Source organism: Zalophus californianus, chromosome 7, assembly GCF_009762305.2.
Source record: "Zalophus californianus isolate mZalCal1 chromosome 7, mZalCal1.pri.v2, whole genome shotgun sequence".
Lineage (NCBI taxonomy): Eukaryota > Metazoa > Chordata > Mammalia > Carnivora > Otariidae > Zalophus > Zalophus californianus.
Window position 1 is genome coordinate 82870378 of NC_045601.1, and position 18149 is coordinate 82888526.

An 18149-nucleotide genomic window follows, 5' to 3' on the forward strand; every position below is an offset into this window, starting at 1 on the left:
CCACCCCCGCCTGCAGCCCCTGCCCGCATTTGGCCAGCGCTGCAACCCCAAGGAGGGGGGAGCGGGGAGCTGGGAGCAGGCCACAGCTGCACACTGCAACCCCAAGCACACTCGGCTCTCTTCCTGGAACAGGAAAGACTTGAAATTGAGGCTTGTTTAAGCTCCTTGACAGTTTATTTTCAAGTATCATTTTCTATGCATTCAAGCAAAGCTCATTAGAACTCCTGAAAAGAGATTTACTGTGGGCTTGATTAAAAACTACAAAAACACAAAGAGAAGCTTGCCTTTGTAATGTGTCTCAATGTTTTAAAATGTTGAGCATATAGCATCTAATTTTACTGTATAAGCTAATATTTTGGGATAAATTTTATAGCATAAGCTAGTATTTTTTAAAAACTATATAAAGTACCTACAGCACTATTGTAAACCTACTATACAACATAAAAGATTTTTATTTTTACAATTTTTAAAAACATGTTCTATTTTCAAATTTCTTCATGATTTTTTAACTTCATTTTATTTTTATTTTTTTTTTAAAGATTTATTTATTTATTTGAGAGAGAGAGAATGAGAGCGATAGAGAGCATGAGAGGGAAGAGGGTCAGAGGGAGAGGCAGACTCCCTGCCGAGCAGGGAGCCCGATGTGGGACTCGATCCCGAGACTCCAGGATCATGACCTGAGCCGAAGGCAGTCGCTTAACCAACTGAGCCACCCAGGCGCCCCATTTTATTTTTAAATATTGTTTATTATTATATATTCTTTAATCTTAGGATCTTCAAAACCGGGTTGGTAAGGTTTTTATTATTTCTGACCTTTCCTGTATTTTCATTTGAAAATGTCCCCCTCCTAAATAAGTTGCTTGCCACAAAAAAATGTATGTAGACTGAATCTTTGTTTCTTGAATGTTTAAAATATTCTCCATTTGCTGAAAAAACATCAACTGGAGAATTTCGCAACTAGTTTCAATTCCAAAGTTGGATAACTGGGTGCTACCATTGAGTCTCCACCATGTATCCCGTCCTTCCACAGAAAAGAAGGGCCACCCTCAGTGTTTCCCCCAAACCTCCTACAAGAACCTCGGCAAATGCTCTTCCCCAATTCCACCAGGAGGCAGATGAGAGGAACTGGCTTGTTGACTCAGAAGGAGAAAGAACTGGTGTTCTCAACCTTCATCTTCAATGATACTCTATTGAACGCTACTGACAACATGAACAAGTTCATTTTACTTTAAAGTGTAATTATCTCCAACTCCTGAACACATCAAAACGTTAACAATTCTCATGCATTCTGATGATTCTGAGCCACCAGGAGTATGCACTCAGAATAAGACTTATTACAATTATGGCGATCATACACTCACAGAACCTCGCTCTGTGACTGAGTGTAGAGTAGTCCTAACTAACTTAGGTGATCTACAAACCAGATCTCTGCTTTCACATCCTAAATTTTTAATATTTTATAAAGTCAGAAGTGACCAGTAAAATCAAAGAAGCTCAAGTTATTTTCCAAACGGACTATATTTTTCTTGATCTGCTAAAGGAAAAAACTGCTATAATGCATAAATTTTAGCAAGACAACAGACTCCGCCAAACCCATCCCAGTCTTTCACACTGCAAATGAGGCTCATGTTCTCTCCTGAAGAAATCCCATTTTAAAACAAAACAGATGGAAGGGATGGTTGGAACAGAAGCAAAACCTTGGATCCTACACATAACTAGACTCACAGTTATGTCAGTTTTTCTTTGTAAATTTTGTAATTGTGAATTAAAAACCTAAAACATGAGGAAAAACCTAAAGTTATTAGGAAAAACATCACTTTTTTGTATTCATCTGCTCAGTGCTATCACGTGACTTTTTAAAATTATTGTCTTCATTTAAGTGGAAAGCTCACCTCCTATACCCCACCTCCTACACTCTCCCCAACAACCCTCCCCACACACAAGATAGATGGCCACTGCAAATAAATGAATGAATGAATAAAATGAATGAAGGCCTGGCTTAACTTCTAAAGTGTTAGAAACTCTAGAACACACTTACTTGGTTCATAGTAATCCATGATGGACACCAAAGCATCTTGTGTATTAGAAACTTTAAAGTTTCTCACAGCAGGAATATCCACACAAATCTGGGTTTCGTTTACCTTGAAAAATACAAAAAACTCCTAAGGGGGTGACAGACAATGTGTTCACAATAAAGCAAAAGACATTTCTTTTTCTTATCATTTTAGAAAACAGATAGAAACTAACATTTAGGGAGGATTTCTACATGCCCCGTGTTATGGTAAGCACTTTATATAAATTATCTCATTTAACAGGTAAAACAACTCTTACAAGAAAGGTATTGTTCTCACTTCCATTTTACCAAAAGCAATACTGAGAATCAGAAGGGTTAAGTAAGCAGCAAGTCCAAGGATGCATGCTCCTGAGCCCTGGTGCTTCACTCAGTCCCCATCTCATGCAAGGTGCCCACCTCGGTTGCTGCTGATAGCTCACGACAGCCCCCTTCTCTGAAGAACTGCCCTCAGCTCACGGGAGCAACCTCACCTGGTAAGTGAGGTAACCCCAGGTGGGGGATGCACCCCCAACCAAAAACTGATTTGGGGTACAAAAGGCCAGCTCCTTGCCTCCAGGAAGGGCCAATGTGGCAACCAATATTGTTAAAGGAATCTGAAATTGATAAATTCCTTCAAATATTCCATTACTTGCCAATAGCAGTAAATGAAAAGTCAAATTAATCAGTCAGAACATACTGAACACTCGAATTTAGAAAACCATTAACAAGCACATCACATAAATAAATAAATAAATAAATAAATAAATAAATAAATAAATGTACATCATAGATACAGGACAAACTCCAAAAACCAATTGCATTATTAAATAAAAACCTTAAACTTGTTTTTCATGTTCCAAATCAAGCCCATGATATTCAAGCGGTATGTCATATATGAAAACTCCTGAACAGAAAAAGAAGCTAAAGACTTTGGATGAGTTTTAACAGAGTTTTGGCCAGAGTGGTCTTTAAAGTCCTAAAACAAATGAGGAACTAGTTTTCTTAAAGTATATATACATATATTGCTAAGGCAATATATTTCTGATTCATACTTGGCAAAACTAGAATAAGAAACATAGGGAATTCCCCAACATAACATGAAACCCTAAGAACACTTAAAACTCAATTAAATTCAATCTAAGTTTCATATAGATGTTAGAAAAAAAGAATAAATTATATGCCGGCAGTTTTGGGACATAACAAGTACAGCCGAATTCTTCACTTACGTTTCTCTCACATATTTTATGCACCTTATTCTTGGATCAGTAATTTTCATAGAACAATGAGAAGAGTATATGAAAATTATATAATAATTTGTACAAAGACCAAACCTCTAAGAATATCCTTCTATGATTTAAGCACCTAATATATTCATTGGAGAAATATTAACCCCTTTGGGATTTATTAAAAACTCCATGAAAGCATTTTAAAACTTGTAATTAAAGCTTTCATCATCAGCATTTAAAGAGATAATTTTAGGGATGCCTGGGTGGCTCAGTCGGTTAAGCATCTGCCTTCGGCTCAGGTCATGATCTCAGGGTCCTGGGACTGAGCCCCGCATCGGGCTCCCTGCTCAGCGGGCAGCCTGCTTCTCCCTCTGCCTGCAGCTCCCCCTACCTGTGCTCTCTCTCTCAAATAAGTAAATTAAATTAAAAAAAAAAAAAAGATAATTTTAGCAATTCCCTGAGGCAGAGCAGTTCTCAAACTGAGACCTGGACCAAATTTCTGAAATTACAATGTCACGGTTTCTACATAGTTTATACATCTGGCATGAAATAGTGATTTAGTTATCAAGACTTTCAACAGGCTCATCATTAACAGTATTCTCTTTAAGTTGATTTTACAGTGATGTTTTTTTAGTGGGGCAAACATAAGGTTGCCCTGTTAGGGTCATTCGGGGACACAAAAAGCTGAAATAAAGACAAAGTAAATAGGCCCAGAGTAAGGCAGACTTTCCAAGACAATAAATGGCATTTTGTCACCAGTCACCTATGTGAAACTTACGTCTTACAACTTACAGAATCTAAATATAAGTTGACTTTTCCCTGATCATGTTCTACTTTCCTCACAGTCTGGCTCAGAGGAATTGCATCGGAAGGCACGGTGAAACCACTGAGGAGGTTCACTTCCATAAGGGCCATGCCGCTTCTAGCTGGGCCCAAAAACCTAGGGCAAAGAGGAGAGGATGGAAGGAAGAACACCCTTTAGGAAAAACCTTAAGCTGCTGTCAAACTCTCTTCACATGAAAATTAAAACTGCCAGTGTTATTCCAAATACTTACCGCTTAGTCGAAGTAAACAATCTCATAGAAAATTATTATAAAACCGGTAATCCTTTCCTTACAGGGATGAAATTCTTATAATTTTCAACCATATGAGGAATAATGATTTAATAACGCATTCACTTGACATGAAACGCCTGCAATGTGTCAGCCTTGTGCCCACAGATTTGTAACAAGTACAACCTGGACACCCTTTCAGTGGGCAACACTGTGTACTAGGGGTGATTCCAAACTGAATCACATTTTTCATTTCCTCAGAAGTTGACAGCCCTGAGCTTTCTAGCTGAAAGCCAGGAACTGAAAAAGAAACTGAAAACTTGACCACTTAAGGAGGAGACCACCGCCAAGTCTTTAGCAATCTTCTCTTCATCCAGTTTTAAGAAAAAGAAGACCAGTAGGGAGGAGTCCTTCCCTTTGTTCTCCAAAATGTACTTGGAGCACATTTTGTGTTTTCTTTGGCCACCTGGTGAGAATCCCAAGCCTTGGAAAATTCTGTGACACTACCTTGTCCGCTCACCCTGTTGTGCACAACGTGAGCATCAAAGGATCTGGGCACCAAGGGCGTTTCGTCTCCTTTAAAATAAACAGTTTTCTACAATGAATAGGTGGCAAGAGCTTTTTGTTTGGAGCAGAAAGAGCCCAGTGCGGTTATGGAAAGAAGTCTGCCTACAACGTGAAAGGATCAGAGCACTGTTACATGAGTTCCTATTGTCCTTTCAGACAGCAAAAGCAAGAAGGGTTGGTAGAGAATCTTGCTTCTGAGAGCGGCAAACCGATGGCTGCCAAACACAACTGATTGACGAGCCACACAGTCCAACTGCCGACAACATCTGGCTCAGCGATCGCAAACAAGTGAAACCATCTGCAGAGTGATACACTCGGCCAAGAGAGATGCTGTTGAAAACTAATAAGTACATTGCAGCTCGAGGTGTTTGTGTCAGAGCAAACTTTAAAGAGGAGAAGAACAGCCAATCTGCTTCAATACGATGACTTTTGGGACACCATCCAAAGTGCCTTAGTTGACCTGGTCTTTCTACTAGCCCAGGGCAGAATTTGTTAAATACCCACGCCACACACAGAAAACCTCATCTGAGGTGACCCTACGGATGGGAATACAGCACCTAAAATATCAGTTTTTTCTTTTTATTAAGTGCCACTGAAAATGTTACTTGTATTCGTATCAGATTTTTCTCAGAAGACTAGTAGCAGCATCCAAGTCCTTTTTACCAACTGCTACTCTCACATGAACACACTTCCCTTCTCTAGTTTCTCCCCAAAGAAGGGAAAAAAGATATATCTATCCTCTATCTAAGTCTATCACCCATCCGATTCCTGATAACAGGTTAAGATTTGGAATCCCACATCCTTTCATGAGCCCTTGTAAGTAATAAGGCCCCATCCTGATCTGAATCCTGGTTTCACCTAATTTTCCTCATCTGTTTCTTCAATTGACCTCCCTAAGAGGTAAAATCCCTCTCATAGCTCCAAAGACTTTTCTTCTTTGCCGATTTCAAAACCAGAATTTTAGACTTATTTAGAAGACTTATTTTTATTAATTTCTCTCTGTCTCCCCTCCAAACAGTAAGTTCCATGAAGACAGGGCCTGTGTCTTTTTTAGATCACCGTTCTATTCCAACATCTGACACTGTGGCTTGGCACGTAATGGAGACTCAGCTAATATTTACTGAATGAATGAATGAGAGAATGACAAAAGCAGGGATAACAATATCACCTACTTTATAGAGTTATTGTAATGATTAAATGAGATGCATGTGAAAGTGCCCGGCATATAAGTTTGTGATAAACGTAGCTTATTATTACTTGCAATAATAATAACTTGATGCTGTTATTTTAGAAAAGAACCCAATTATAAGCTTCATAAAGAAGAGTGGGAGTCCTACGTTCTTCTCAGCTAAAAAGGAAGCCACTGAAGGAATTCTGCTATCCCCCTGCTGTAGGTCCAAAATGCCCAGGAAGGGAACGAATGGGACAAACACAGGTGACATTTTATATCAAAATCATGAACATGAAGGCCCAAAGATAGTACAGATGGTAGCAGTAATGGAGGAGATTGGATTCAAGCGATGGCTAAAAGGGTTGGCCACCTGGAGAAACACCCAGCGATGACCCTGAGGAGCATCTGGCAATTCAGGACCATGTCAGTGACTTCCAGCCCAACAACAAGCCCAGTTCAACCAGAACACCAGGGGGTATTTAAAAAGAACAGACAGCAGCTCCTCAGTATCTTCACAGTCACTCCCAACTTCACAGCAAATCATGCAGAGGTAAGAGGATAGACTGACAAGGAAGAAACTGTAAAGTCTCCCGGTTCAAGAACCTTCTAAAGGATTTGCTCTCAAACCTGTGTGTGCATTAGAAAACCAAGAAAGCTGAAGAGGGCAGCTTCACAGACTCTGAATCTGTTAAGTCAGCAGGTGTGAGTTGGAACCCCTTTTCCTTTTGACTTAACAAGATCCTCAGATGCTCTGGATACAGACTCAATTTAAGAATCACCTTAGTAAGTATTCCCAGAAGCTAAAAGTGCCTATCTATCCAAGGTGAAGACCTTCTACACTGGAATATTTTCACTGTGTTTAAAAACACTATTCTCTTCACTAAACTTGCACATTCTTATGAACTTCTTATGAAGTTCTATGAAGTTAAAAGCTTAACACTAAAGGTTAACTATAAGCCTGGAATAATTATTTAACAGAAAATCACTAATCAAGGAATAATGAATTTTAGAGTATTAAACATGACTGGTTAATTTAAAGTTTTCATAAAGACCTACACTGTATTAAATTTTTCTATTCAAAGTTACAATAAATACAAGAAAAACTTGTAAATAATTTTGAACACATTGGGAAATACTTAAACATAATTAAGCAGTATTTCTAGTTTGTAATCTGAAGTGTATTAAATAACAAATCTTTGTTAAATGTAACTCCTTATATATTTTTTTAAAGATTTTATTTATTTATTTGACAGAGAGAGAGAGCACAAGTAGGAGAAGCAGCAGGGGCAGAGGGAGAGGGAGAAGCAGGCTCCCCGCTGAGCAAGGAGCCCAGTGCAGGGCTCAGGACTCTGGGATCATGACCTGAGCCGAAGGCAGATGCTTAACCAACTGAGCCACCCAGGCGCCCCTGTAACTCCTTATATTGATATAGTTAGATAACTACATATATATAAATTTCTAAATCTGGGGCACCTGGGTGGCTCAGTCAGTTAAGTGTCTGACTCTTGATTTCTGCTCAGGTCATGATCTCAGGGTCATGAGATCAAGCCCCGCCTCAGGCTCCAAGTTGGGCATGGAGCTTGCTTAGGGTTCTCTCTCTCCGTCTCCCACTGCCCCTCCCCCCATCACATGTGCTCTCTCTCTCTCCCCCTACCCCACTCATAAATAAATAAATAAATAGATAAATAAATCTATCTTCAAATCTATTTTAAAAAGAGAGAAAGGACTTAAAGCAATACCAACCTTGTGCACACATTCAAATTCAAGTGATTGGTATCATCTTTATTGTCTTTTACAGCAACGTCTAAATCAAAAGCTTCTTGGTCTTGAATAGATCTTTGTCTTCTTGGGGAACCCGAATCTTTCACATTATAAATCACATTAAACTGCAACAAATAATAAATTAGCATAAATAATAAGCTAGTCATCAATTATTAGCAATAAATTGCCATCATTACATATTCTAAATATTAGGTAATGATTATCTTTGGTATAAATGCAACTAGATTTGTAATCTTCAGCCAAAAGAAAAAAAACTAGTTTTACTAGCTAACAAAGTATCATTATTTAAAATATTATAAAAGTTTATAAGCAATGATTTTTAAAATTGAGAAAATTGTTAGGTAATACTCCAGAACAGGTATAGACCTTCGTGATATTCATAGGTATTTTTTTTTTCCTCCAAAGAATGTAAAACATTCCCTTTAGGGAAAAAGTGAAACTACTGCCTATTTCTTTCTTGAGACCATCCACTAATTTCTAAGCTCTGCTGCCCAACTGGTGTCATTTTTCCCACAAATTGGAACCTTAGAAACTCAGTTAGCTAAATCAAAACTAAAACATTTAAGAGCCCTCGTTGAACAGAAACCTGTTTAATTGCTCAGCATTCTTTTTGGCTGTACAATACTTTTAAAAGATGATAAAATAAATGACAGATTTCAAGACAACTGGGCCTTTTTCAGCAAATACTCTGTGCCTACCACCAGTGAAAGGTGCTGTGGGGACACTGGGCAAAGTGTGAGGATAAGTTGGTTTTTTTCCCAAAGGGTTCCTAAGATCGGAAGCTTGGGAATATACTCAAAATTTTGTACACCTGCCTCATGCCAAGTTGAATTGGAATCTACTTCTTCCACCTTTTTTGATACCACGGTTCGTAAGCTTTACCGTTGCTATGTAATGTTGTATTTTCTTATATTTAAATCACACACACACACACACACACCTCAGAACTAAACATCTAGTACCCTTTGTAGATTTTCACAGTTTAAAACAAATCTTCTTTCTGGGGCACTTGTGTGGCTCAGTCAGTTCAGGTCCGACTCTTGATTTTGGCTCAGGTCATGATCTCAGGGATGGGGGCTCAAGCCCCAATTCGGGCTCTGCGCTCAGAGTGGAGTCTGCTTGTCCCTCTCCCTCTACCTGCTGCTCCCCCACATACACACACTCTATCTCTAAAATGAATAAATAAAATATTTTTTTAAAATAAATAAATAATAAATAATCCAGCTTTTTATTCTGCTATACCTAGCTCATATAATCCCTACGTCCCCTTGATCATTCTGATTATCTCACTCTGGATATTCTCCAACTCTTTCTTAAATGACAATTAAAATTTTAGAATATTCTTGGAGGAGGTGAAGAACAGTTTCATATAACTGGAGAGATGGTCTCTGTTATTTCCATCATCCCCTTTCCAGTGGCATGCAATTGTCCTTTAGAGACCAACATCATCAGGAAACAAACAAGAACTATTAGATTTGTCCTCTGGGTCATAATTAATACTCATCTATAACTTAGTATTGGGGTTAATGTTTGACCCACAGAAAGCTCAACTGCTCATTGAGCAAACTTTGAGACATCTTGCAATTTATGTCCAAGAGCTTAGCATTTCAGTACTTAAAATGGGGCTAGCATTTACTGCAAACCTGAGAGGTTTCTTTCCTTTCTTTATCTAGAGGACTTACAAAAATATCAACTAAAAGAATCTCAATACATATTCCCAGGTGTCCAACTTGTTTAGCAATTTGTTTCTCCAACCTAAGAAGTGCCTATCGCTCACTTCTTAGTAGTGAGCATTCTGACCAGTACATACCACATTCACTGCTGTGCCCTTCAAAGTTCAAGTAAAACTCATTTGGCTTCAGTAATTTATCTCCATGGGGTTTAATCAAGAATGAATTCCAACCAATTTGGTGATTTAAGTACATATAATTTTTCAATTGTATTTAAAATATCCTGTGTATTTACTTTTGGATTTGCTGTTTGCTTTGAAAGACAGCTTGAGAATAAGAATTTTCACATGGCTTTTGTTAGTAAAGACAAATATAAATTACTCACTCTTTTCTCTTTCTCTCCTTTTTGTTGAATATTGTTCCTTTTAACTGTGATCATTTTTCCTTGATTTTTTTAAAAAAAATTACTACCGTGTTTTGACTATTATACAAAATAATCTCAGAATTTTTGAAAGTTTTGAAGTTATACCTGACCATCTATCTGCCCTACTTATAGCAAGTATACCTGTTCTTCCAACTAGAACATTGTACTGGTTTTTGGAAAAGTACCTTTTCCCTATAATAGCCTTTTTTTTTTTTAACTTTCTTGGTAAATCTTTCAGGGTTTGTTTGGTTTGTATATTCTAACCAAGCACATAACAATTTTTGGTCCTATAACACATTATTTTTGGTTTCCAATAAGATTATGTCAAGTACCTATAATTTTCAATGTATTAAGTATAATAACTGTTCCATTCAGGATTTTACATACTACTTCCATTTTATTCTAACACTATTGCACCATTAAAGGTAAGTTTCTTTGGATTTTATTCTCATAGCAAAGCATTGACTGTATCATTCTCTAATTGTTTTATTTACTATTATATAAGATTTTATTTTTTTATTTAAATTCGATTAGCTAACAATTATATAAGATTTTGCATTAAAGGGACACATTTCCTATCTTCAAGTCAATTCCTTGTAATACCATGTTGACCTTTATATTGCTAGATGAATATTAAGAAGTTATAGGCAGGAGCGCCCGAGTGGCTCAGTTGGTTAAGCGGCTGCCTTTGGCTCGGGTCATGATCCTGGAGTCCTGGGATAGAGCCCTGCATCAGGCTCCTTGCTCAGCAGGGAGCCTGCTTCTCCCTCTGCCCCTCCCCCTGTTCATGTGCTCTCTCTCATGCTCTCTTAAATAAATAAAATCTTAAAAAAAAGTTATAGGAAAAATTTATTGTATTTATTATCAAGTCATAGTAGAAACTCTACCAGCATTACAATTTCTGAGCTGTATTTTCGCAAAAAAGATGGGCGTTCCCAACAACTCACATGAATCATATCAAAAGAATTAATCCTAACTTCAAAAAGCATATAATACTCAAGAAATCTTTTTCCAAGATTATCAATCCATTTGGTTGCTGTCTACTGACTAATAGTAACATCTCTAATACTTTTTATTTATTTTTTTAAAGATTTTTTTTTTATTTATTTGACAGAGAGAGACACAGCGAGAGAGGGAACACAAGCAGGGGGAGTGGGAGAAGGAGAAGCAGGCTTCCCTGTGGAGCAGGGAGCCCGATGCGGGGCTCAATCCCAGGACCCTGGGATCACGACCTGAGCTGAAGGCAGACACCCAAAAACTGAGCCACCCAAGCATCCCCCTATACTTTTTATTAAAGAGAGTGATTTATCTTACCTGAGTCACAGATAGAAATCCTTAAGAATTTTACACATTATCTGTTACAGATTTAGCAGTACCCCAAATGAAAGAATTATTATAACAAGTCATACTGAACTCAACAAAAATGAACACTGTTACATACCTGACAAATAGCAAATCCAAAACCACTTGCGGAAATATTAACTGCAGTTGGCTGTACCACAGCAAGCTGAATAAAGATGGGGAAAAAGTGAATGAGGCTAATCTTCCATATCCAGGTCCTTCTGGCTAGCACAAGAAATCAGTGTTACTCCTCACTAGCAGTGTAAGCCGTCTGGGAAAATCTCTCAGAATTTCACACAGCCTCACATGTCAAAAGCTATGGGCCAACCAGGTAAAAGAGGTGAAGGCACAGGAAGGGCTTACTCTCCACGCACTCTCATCTCTACCCTTTGAGAGAGGGGACAGGGCTGCCCTTCTAGAGGTGTGGAAGCAAGAGAGACAAGAAACGGAAGTCCTCTCACTCCTCCCATCTCCCTTAGTGCCTAATCTGCTGGCTTTCCTGTGAACACAGTGGCACATGATCACAGACTCTGATTCACACTACTCCTTCCTTTTCTTTTGCCATCACCCCTCTTCCTCGGTTTCCAGCCTTGAAGTTATCACTTTCATCCATCACTCTCAGCTTCCCACAAGGTTATTAACCACAGGAATAAAGTTAGGGTCTACGATAAGCCTTCATTCTGTTTTAAAGTAAGAATCCTCCTACGGATTCTCTCAATTGTCCTAAGAGGACACGTGATGCAGCTGGAAAGAACATGGTCTGAAACATAGTCCAAATCCTAGCTCTACTGTTACTAGCAACATGAGCTTGAGCAAGTTACTTAAGCTCTCCCAGCCTCATTTTATCACGTATGATGGGGATGAAAGTACGTACTTTCTTAGTGTTGGTTTGAGAAGCAAATGCAATAGCACCTGTAAAGAAATCTGGCACACTGCCTGCAAAGAATAAGAACTCGGCAGGTGTCCATTCCTTTCCCCCTACTTTCTCCTTTTCCAAATCTTTCCAAAGTTCCCATCCCCTCTTCTCCTCTCCTCTCTTCCCCAGCTCAGCAAATTCAACCAAAGGAGGGCATTCCTTCCTCCCAGTCTCTTTAGAGGGCTCTAGGAACAAGTCTTTGTTGAAGTCAATAGAAAGGAAATAAAACAGCATTCCAGCATAAGCGATCACCCACACGTAATTTTAAATAACCACCCCCTTGTCCACACCTCTGCCGTCTGGAGGAGAAAGCGATTCTGTGTGTCAATCCGAAACTTTACAGGACTTGGTGAACTGGGCCCCATCACAGTCACTTGGATGTTTGTCCTGTCTGTGTTCATTAGAGCTGCAAATTCAGATAGGGCTTTCAAGGCTACAATGGTGTCCTGTTGAGGAAAGAAAAACATGTGCGCATGTTAAGTATATATCAAGGTCACCAAAGAGTCTTTAAAGTTAGTAATGGTTAGGACACCCACTATGTATTCATCCACCTTCCTTGGGAGTAGAGCTCTCCTTTATCCATTTTTGAATGTCCTTGACCTACAGTATAGGAGAGACTTGGAAAGTACCTGCTCACTGAAACTGAGTATCTAACTCTACCATGCACGAAAGATGGCCAATAAAGATGGGGAAGTAATTTATTCCATATACATATCACATATGATGTTTGTGATGAGAAAAAGATTAAAATCAGTAACTTGAACCTTTGACCTAAGGGACTGAATTTTTAAATTACCAATTTTATGAAGTCATGAAAAAAGCAGCCACCTACTTCCTTTAAAAAATTACATATATATTTAAACTATATTTAGTTTAAAAAATGAAAAACTATCATCACTCACCTGGGTAGATGCAAAACCTCCCAAGCTATTTCTTTGCTGGCTGAGCCACCTCATAATCGGGATTCCCTCAGACACCTGATACTGCAGGAAGTGTGAGAGCAGCGCGTAGGCAGCAACTTCAATATCCAGGGAACGTGGTTGCCAGGATTCAGAAAGTTTAGACTCTGATGACACCCAGAATTGCATGCCTCCTGCAAAAGACAAGTAATAATAGTCTGACCAATTGAGCAAAAATTACATTTTACACCATTAAATATTCCTACACTGGTCCAAGTCCTACTTGACTAGCATAAATACATAGAGAGATATATTTATGCCATGCAATAATATGTGTATTCACACAGACATACATGTAAACATGTACTTATAGGTCACTTTCCAGACTACTACAACTTATAAATTTTCATCCCTTTCTTTATATTTGAGGATGTTTTGATGAAAATAATTTCCCAAGGGAAATTCCACGTTTGCCTTGAGACTAAACAGCTATAAATAAAAGAAAAACATACTATACTCCAGAAGATAATGTACATAACTTTTCTGACCAGGCCATCCTAAAAATATTTTAGGACACATCAGAAAGAACCCTGTTCTGGGAATCTGCCATTAACCAGCTCTAATGTTCCCAGAAACCTCTCCTTTTTTTCATTATCTGAAATTTGGTGTTATAAGTTCAAAATCCAAGCCCCCAAGGAAAAAAAATGAAGGACCCTAGCCAACTCAACAATCTTCCTAGAGATATTCCTGCTACCCCCAGAGGAACATCTTACTTGGCGCCCCCTCCCACATCTCAAATATTACTCTCTAGATGATGATCACACTCAGGGGAAATGTGAAATAACTACCACTTAGACAAGCAGAGAAGAAATGTCAAGGCCTGCAGTCTCCATGCAACAATTCAGTCCCCAGCACTGCAGTGGACAGTAAAGATAATAAGAAGTCGATCTAAATTACTGCTAACAATAATGCAATATTTTTTACAGTCTTAGGAATCTCTAAGCACGTTCAACATTTATCCTTTCTTGAATTAACAAGGCTTCGAAATGGCGGACATTAACTAAAATTATTTCTGCCCACTCATCCCATCTCTATGTCTGTCTGTCTGTCTGTCTCTCTCTCTCTCTCTTTCTCTCTCTCACACACCCACACACACACACACACACACACCTGGATCCCTGCCCATAGAGGCCATTTGGGAAGTAGCAACACTTGTACTTTTTATCCTGTTGTAGCCCATAAAAAAAAAAAGTCCTCCAACTCACTAACAGCATTTTTTGGCATTTGCATTTCCACTAATTAGCATTTTAGTTCAAATTTTGAACATTTGATAGGTGTTACTCCCATTTTTAGTTAGGAAAACTGAAACTCATAAAAGCAAGTAGCAGCAACAAAACCCAAGTCTCTCCACAACCCCATGTCCTAATGACCACTCAAGGCCACGAAACCAGAAATGGCATCAAAGAACTCAAAAGGTAACTAACACAGGGCAGAACATATGTAAAAGAAGGAAACACCCAAACCCTGAAATTCTCTAGAAAACTCTGGGAGAGCAGAAACAGCCATGTCAGACTCATCTGATCTCATCTGCATTTCATTTATCATCCCATTCAGAAGAGGTAAATGTTATCAACTTCGTATCTGGCTTACAAAACTTTCTCACATAATTTGTATATTTCATAATGCATAGCAGTCTAACAATCTCAAATGACCCCATGCATTACCTTCTTGTTCTGCTCTCCAAGTCAGCATATTCAAAGCTTCCTTGGCTTTAGGGCTCCCCACGGATGACAGCGCATAAGTTGTAAGAGCTAGAGTATAATTGTCTGAAATTCCTCTATTAAATTCAGACTCCAAAAAGTTGATAGACTCTTGTACATCAATATTAGGCTTGAAAAAAAAAATATATTTTACTATTCAAAATAACCCATTACCACACATTTAAACAAAAAGTATTTTCAAACATTCATTCAAAAAATAATTTCAGTGCCTATCTAAGCACCTGACTTTGTCCCAGGCAATGGGAATCAATGATGATCATTGACATTTAAAGATTTGCTATTATCGCTTCTCGGCCTTTTGGCTAAGATCAAGTGTAAAGATTTGCTATTCATTTTCAAAATAATACTGCTTTTGAAAGAAAAATGAAGGAATCATATCTATTTATAATTGCACCAAAAATAAGAAGATACCTAGGAATAAATCTAACCAAAGAGATGAAAGAACCGTACTCTGAAAACTATAAAACACTGATGAAAGAAACTGAAGACAACACAAGAACTTTCCACAAACTGGAAAGACATTCCATGCTCACATGGAGTGGAAGAACAAACATTGTTAAAATGTCTATACTTCCCAAAGCAATCTACACATTTAGTGCAATCCCTATCAAAGTAACAACAGCATTTTTCACAGAGCTAACACAAACAATCATGAGATTTGAATGGAACCACAAAAGACCCTGAAGAGCCAAAGCAATCTTGAAAAACAAAAGCAAAGCTGGAGGCATCACAATTCCAGACTTCAAGTTATATTACAAAACTGTAGTAATCAAAACAGTATGGCACTGGCACAAAAATAGACACACAGATCAACAGAATACAAATCCCAGAAATGAACCAATAACTACATGGTCAATTAATCTTCAACAAAGCAGGAAAGAATATCCAATGGGAAAGAGACAGTCTCTTCAACAAATGCTGTTGGGAAAACTGGACAGCAACATGCAAAAGAATGAAACTGGACCACTTTCTTATACCATACACGAAAATAAATTCAAAATGGACTGAAGACCTAAATATGAGGCCTGAAACCATAAAAATCCTATAGGAGAACACAGGCAGTAACCTCTTTGACATCAGCCATAGCAACTTCTTTCTAGATATGTTTCATTAGGCAAGGGAAACAAAAGCAAAAATAAACTATTGGGACTCCATCAAAATAAAAAGCTCTGCATGCCAAGGAAACAATCAACAAAACTAAAAGGCAACCTACAGAATGGGAAAAGATATTTGCAAATGACATATCTGATAAAGGACTAGTATCCAAAATATATAAAGAACTGATTCAACTTAACACCCAAAAACCAAATAATCCCATTAAAAATGAGCAGAAGAGGGGCACCTGGCTGGCTTGGTCATGGAATGTGCACTCCTGATCTCAGGGTTGTGAGTTCAAGCCCCACACTGGGTGTAGAGATTACTTAAAAATAAAAAATTTTTAATAAAAAAAAATGGGAGGGGTGCCTAGATGGCTCAGTTGGTTGAGTGTCCAGTTCTTGATTTCAGCCCGGATCATGATCTTGGGGTCCTGGGATTGAGCCCTGTGTAGGGCTCTATGCTCAGCGGGGAGTCTGCTTGAGGATTCTCTCCCTCTCCCTATGTCGCTCCCCCTGCTTCCACGCTCTCTCTCTCTCAATAAATAAATCTTTAAAAAAAAAAAAAATGGGCAGAAGACATGAATAGACATTGTTCCAAAGAAGACATGCAGATGGCCAACAAACATGAAAAGATGCTCAACATCACTGATCATCAAGGAAATACAAATCAAAACTGCAATGAGATATTACCTCACACCTATCAGATGGCTAAAATCAACAACACAAGAAACAACAGGTGTTGGTGAGGATGTGGAGAAAGGGGAACTCTGATACACTGTTGGTGGGAATAGAAACTGATACAACCACTCTGGAAAACAGTATGGAGGTTCCTCAGAATATTAAAAATAGAGCTACCCAATAATCCAGCAATTGCACTAGGAATACAAAAATACTAATTCAAAAGGATACATGTACCCCAATGTTTATAGCAGCACTGTCTACAGTAGCCAAGACATGGAAGCAGCCCAAGTGTCCATCGACTGATGAATGGGTAAAGAAGATGTGTGTGTGTGTGTGTGTACGCGTGTGTGTATACAATGGAATATTACTCAGCCATAAAATAGAACGGAATCTTGCCGTTTACAACACGACAAATGGAGCCAGAAAGTATTATGCTAAGTCAGTCAGTCAGAGAAAGACAAATACCATATGATTTCACTCATATGTGGAATTTAAGAAATAAAACAAATGAATAAAGGAGAAAAAAAGAGAGAGGCAAACCAAGAAACACACTCATAATTACAGAGAACAAACTGATGGTTACCAGAGGGGAGGTGGGCAGGAGGATGGGTGAAATAGGTGGTGGGGATTAAGGAGGGCACTTGTTGTGATGAGCACCAGGTGTTGTATGCAAGTGTGGAATCACTATGTTGTACACCTGAAACTAATATAACACTGTATGTTAACTACCTGGAATTTAAATAAAAATAAAGATTAAAAAAAAGAAAAAACCCTGCTTTTCAGTTTTTATGAGTAAATAGGCACCATTCCCCAGAAGGAATAAGAAATAAGAAGCAGAACTTTGCCAGTGTTTCTACCAGTGAATATCATGAACTCAGATGAGAGCACAAAATATAACTTGAGAAAAATATTATTCATATCTAATCTCAGGTGTTGAAGCTCTAAGTTTAGGGGAAACTTTATCTTCCATGTGCCTAGTACTGGACTAGGGAAATAGTACGAGCTTACTATCAAGAATGGCTGTTTTCGATCATGTAAAATGCAGTTGCCATTAAAGCAGTAAAGGCATCAATCACTGAGACAGCTCTGGAGCAAAATTAAATTCATTAGCATAACTTTTCATGCCCCCTCATTCTCATCCAGACATCCATGCCCATTTAACATGATTTTTACAGTGTGGGTATATTTTGTACTAAATTAGCAGACATTATAATATCTCCATGATACTTTAGAAATTAAAAAAAAAATCCTTCACAACCTAAATGTGCTAGAATGCATTCCCAAATTCTGAAGACTTTTCTGTCCCCTAATAAATGAACCTTTCCAATGATAAAATACTTATCGATTTATCTTACCAATAGCAAGTACAACATTTATATAAGAAAGCACTCTTAAAAAAGTTATTCTGAAAGAGTGGGTTCATATTTTCATTCTCAGATTTTAGAATATGGCCACAAACGCAAAGCAAAAAGGTACCCAAATTCAGACT

The 18149-nt window shown here is 38.2% G+C and overlaps 1 protein-coding gene and 1 pseudogene across 3 annotated transcripts in view; one reads left to right on the plus strand and one right to left on the minus strand.

Annotated features, from left to right (window-relative positions):
- Window positions 1-18149, minus strand: part of CD109 (CD109 molecule) — a 128172-nt gene that overhangs the window by 4810 nt on the left and 105213 nt on the right. For all 3 annotated transcript variants that reach the window (XR_003521615.2, XM_027603213.2, XM_027603211.2), the window contains exons 26-32: window positions 14826-14991; window positions 13105-13295; window positions 12493-12648; window positions 11387-11452; window positions 7813-7955; window positions 4072-4219; window positions 2039-2141 (exon numbers count right to left, since the gene is read on the minus strand). Coding sequence is in view for 2 of the 3 variants with exons in the window: in XM_027603213.2 (XP_027459014.1) it covers window positions 2039-2141; window positions 4072-4219; window positions 7813-7955; window positions 11387-11452; window positions 12493-12648; window positions 13105-13295; window positions 14826-14991 (973 nt within the window). In the remaining variant the exon portion in view is untranslated. The remainder of the gene's footprint in view (window positions 1-2038; window positions 2142-4071; window positions 4220-7812; window positions 7956-11386; window positions 11453-12492; window positions 12649-13104; window positions 13296-14825; window positions 14992-18149) is intronic.
- Window positions 15165-15298, plus strand: LOC113928198 (annotated as a pseudogene).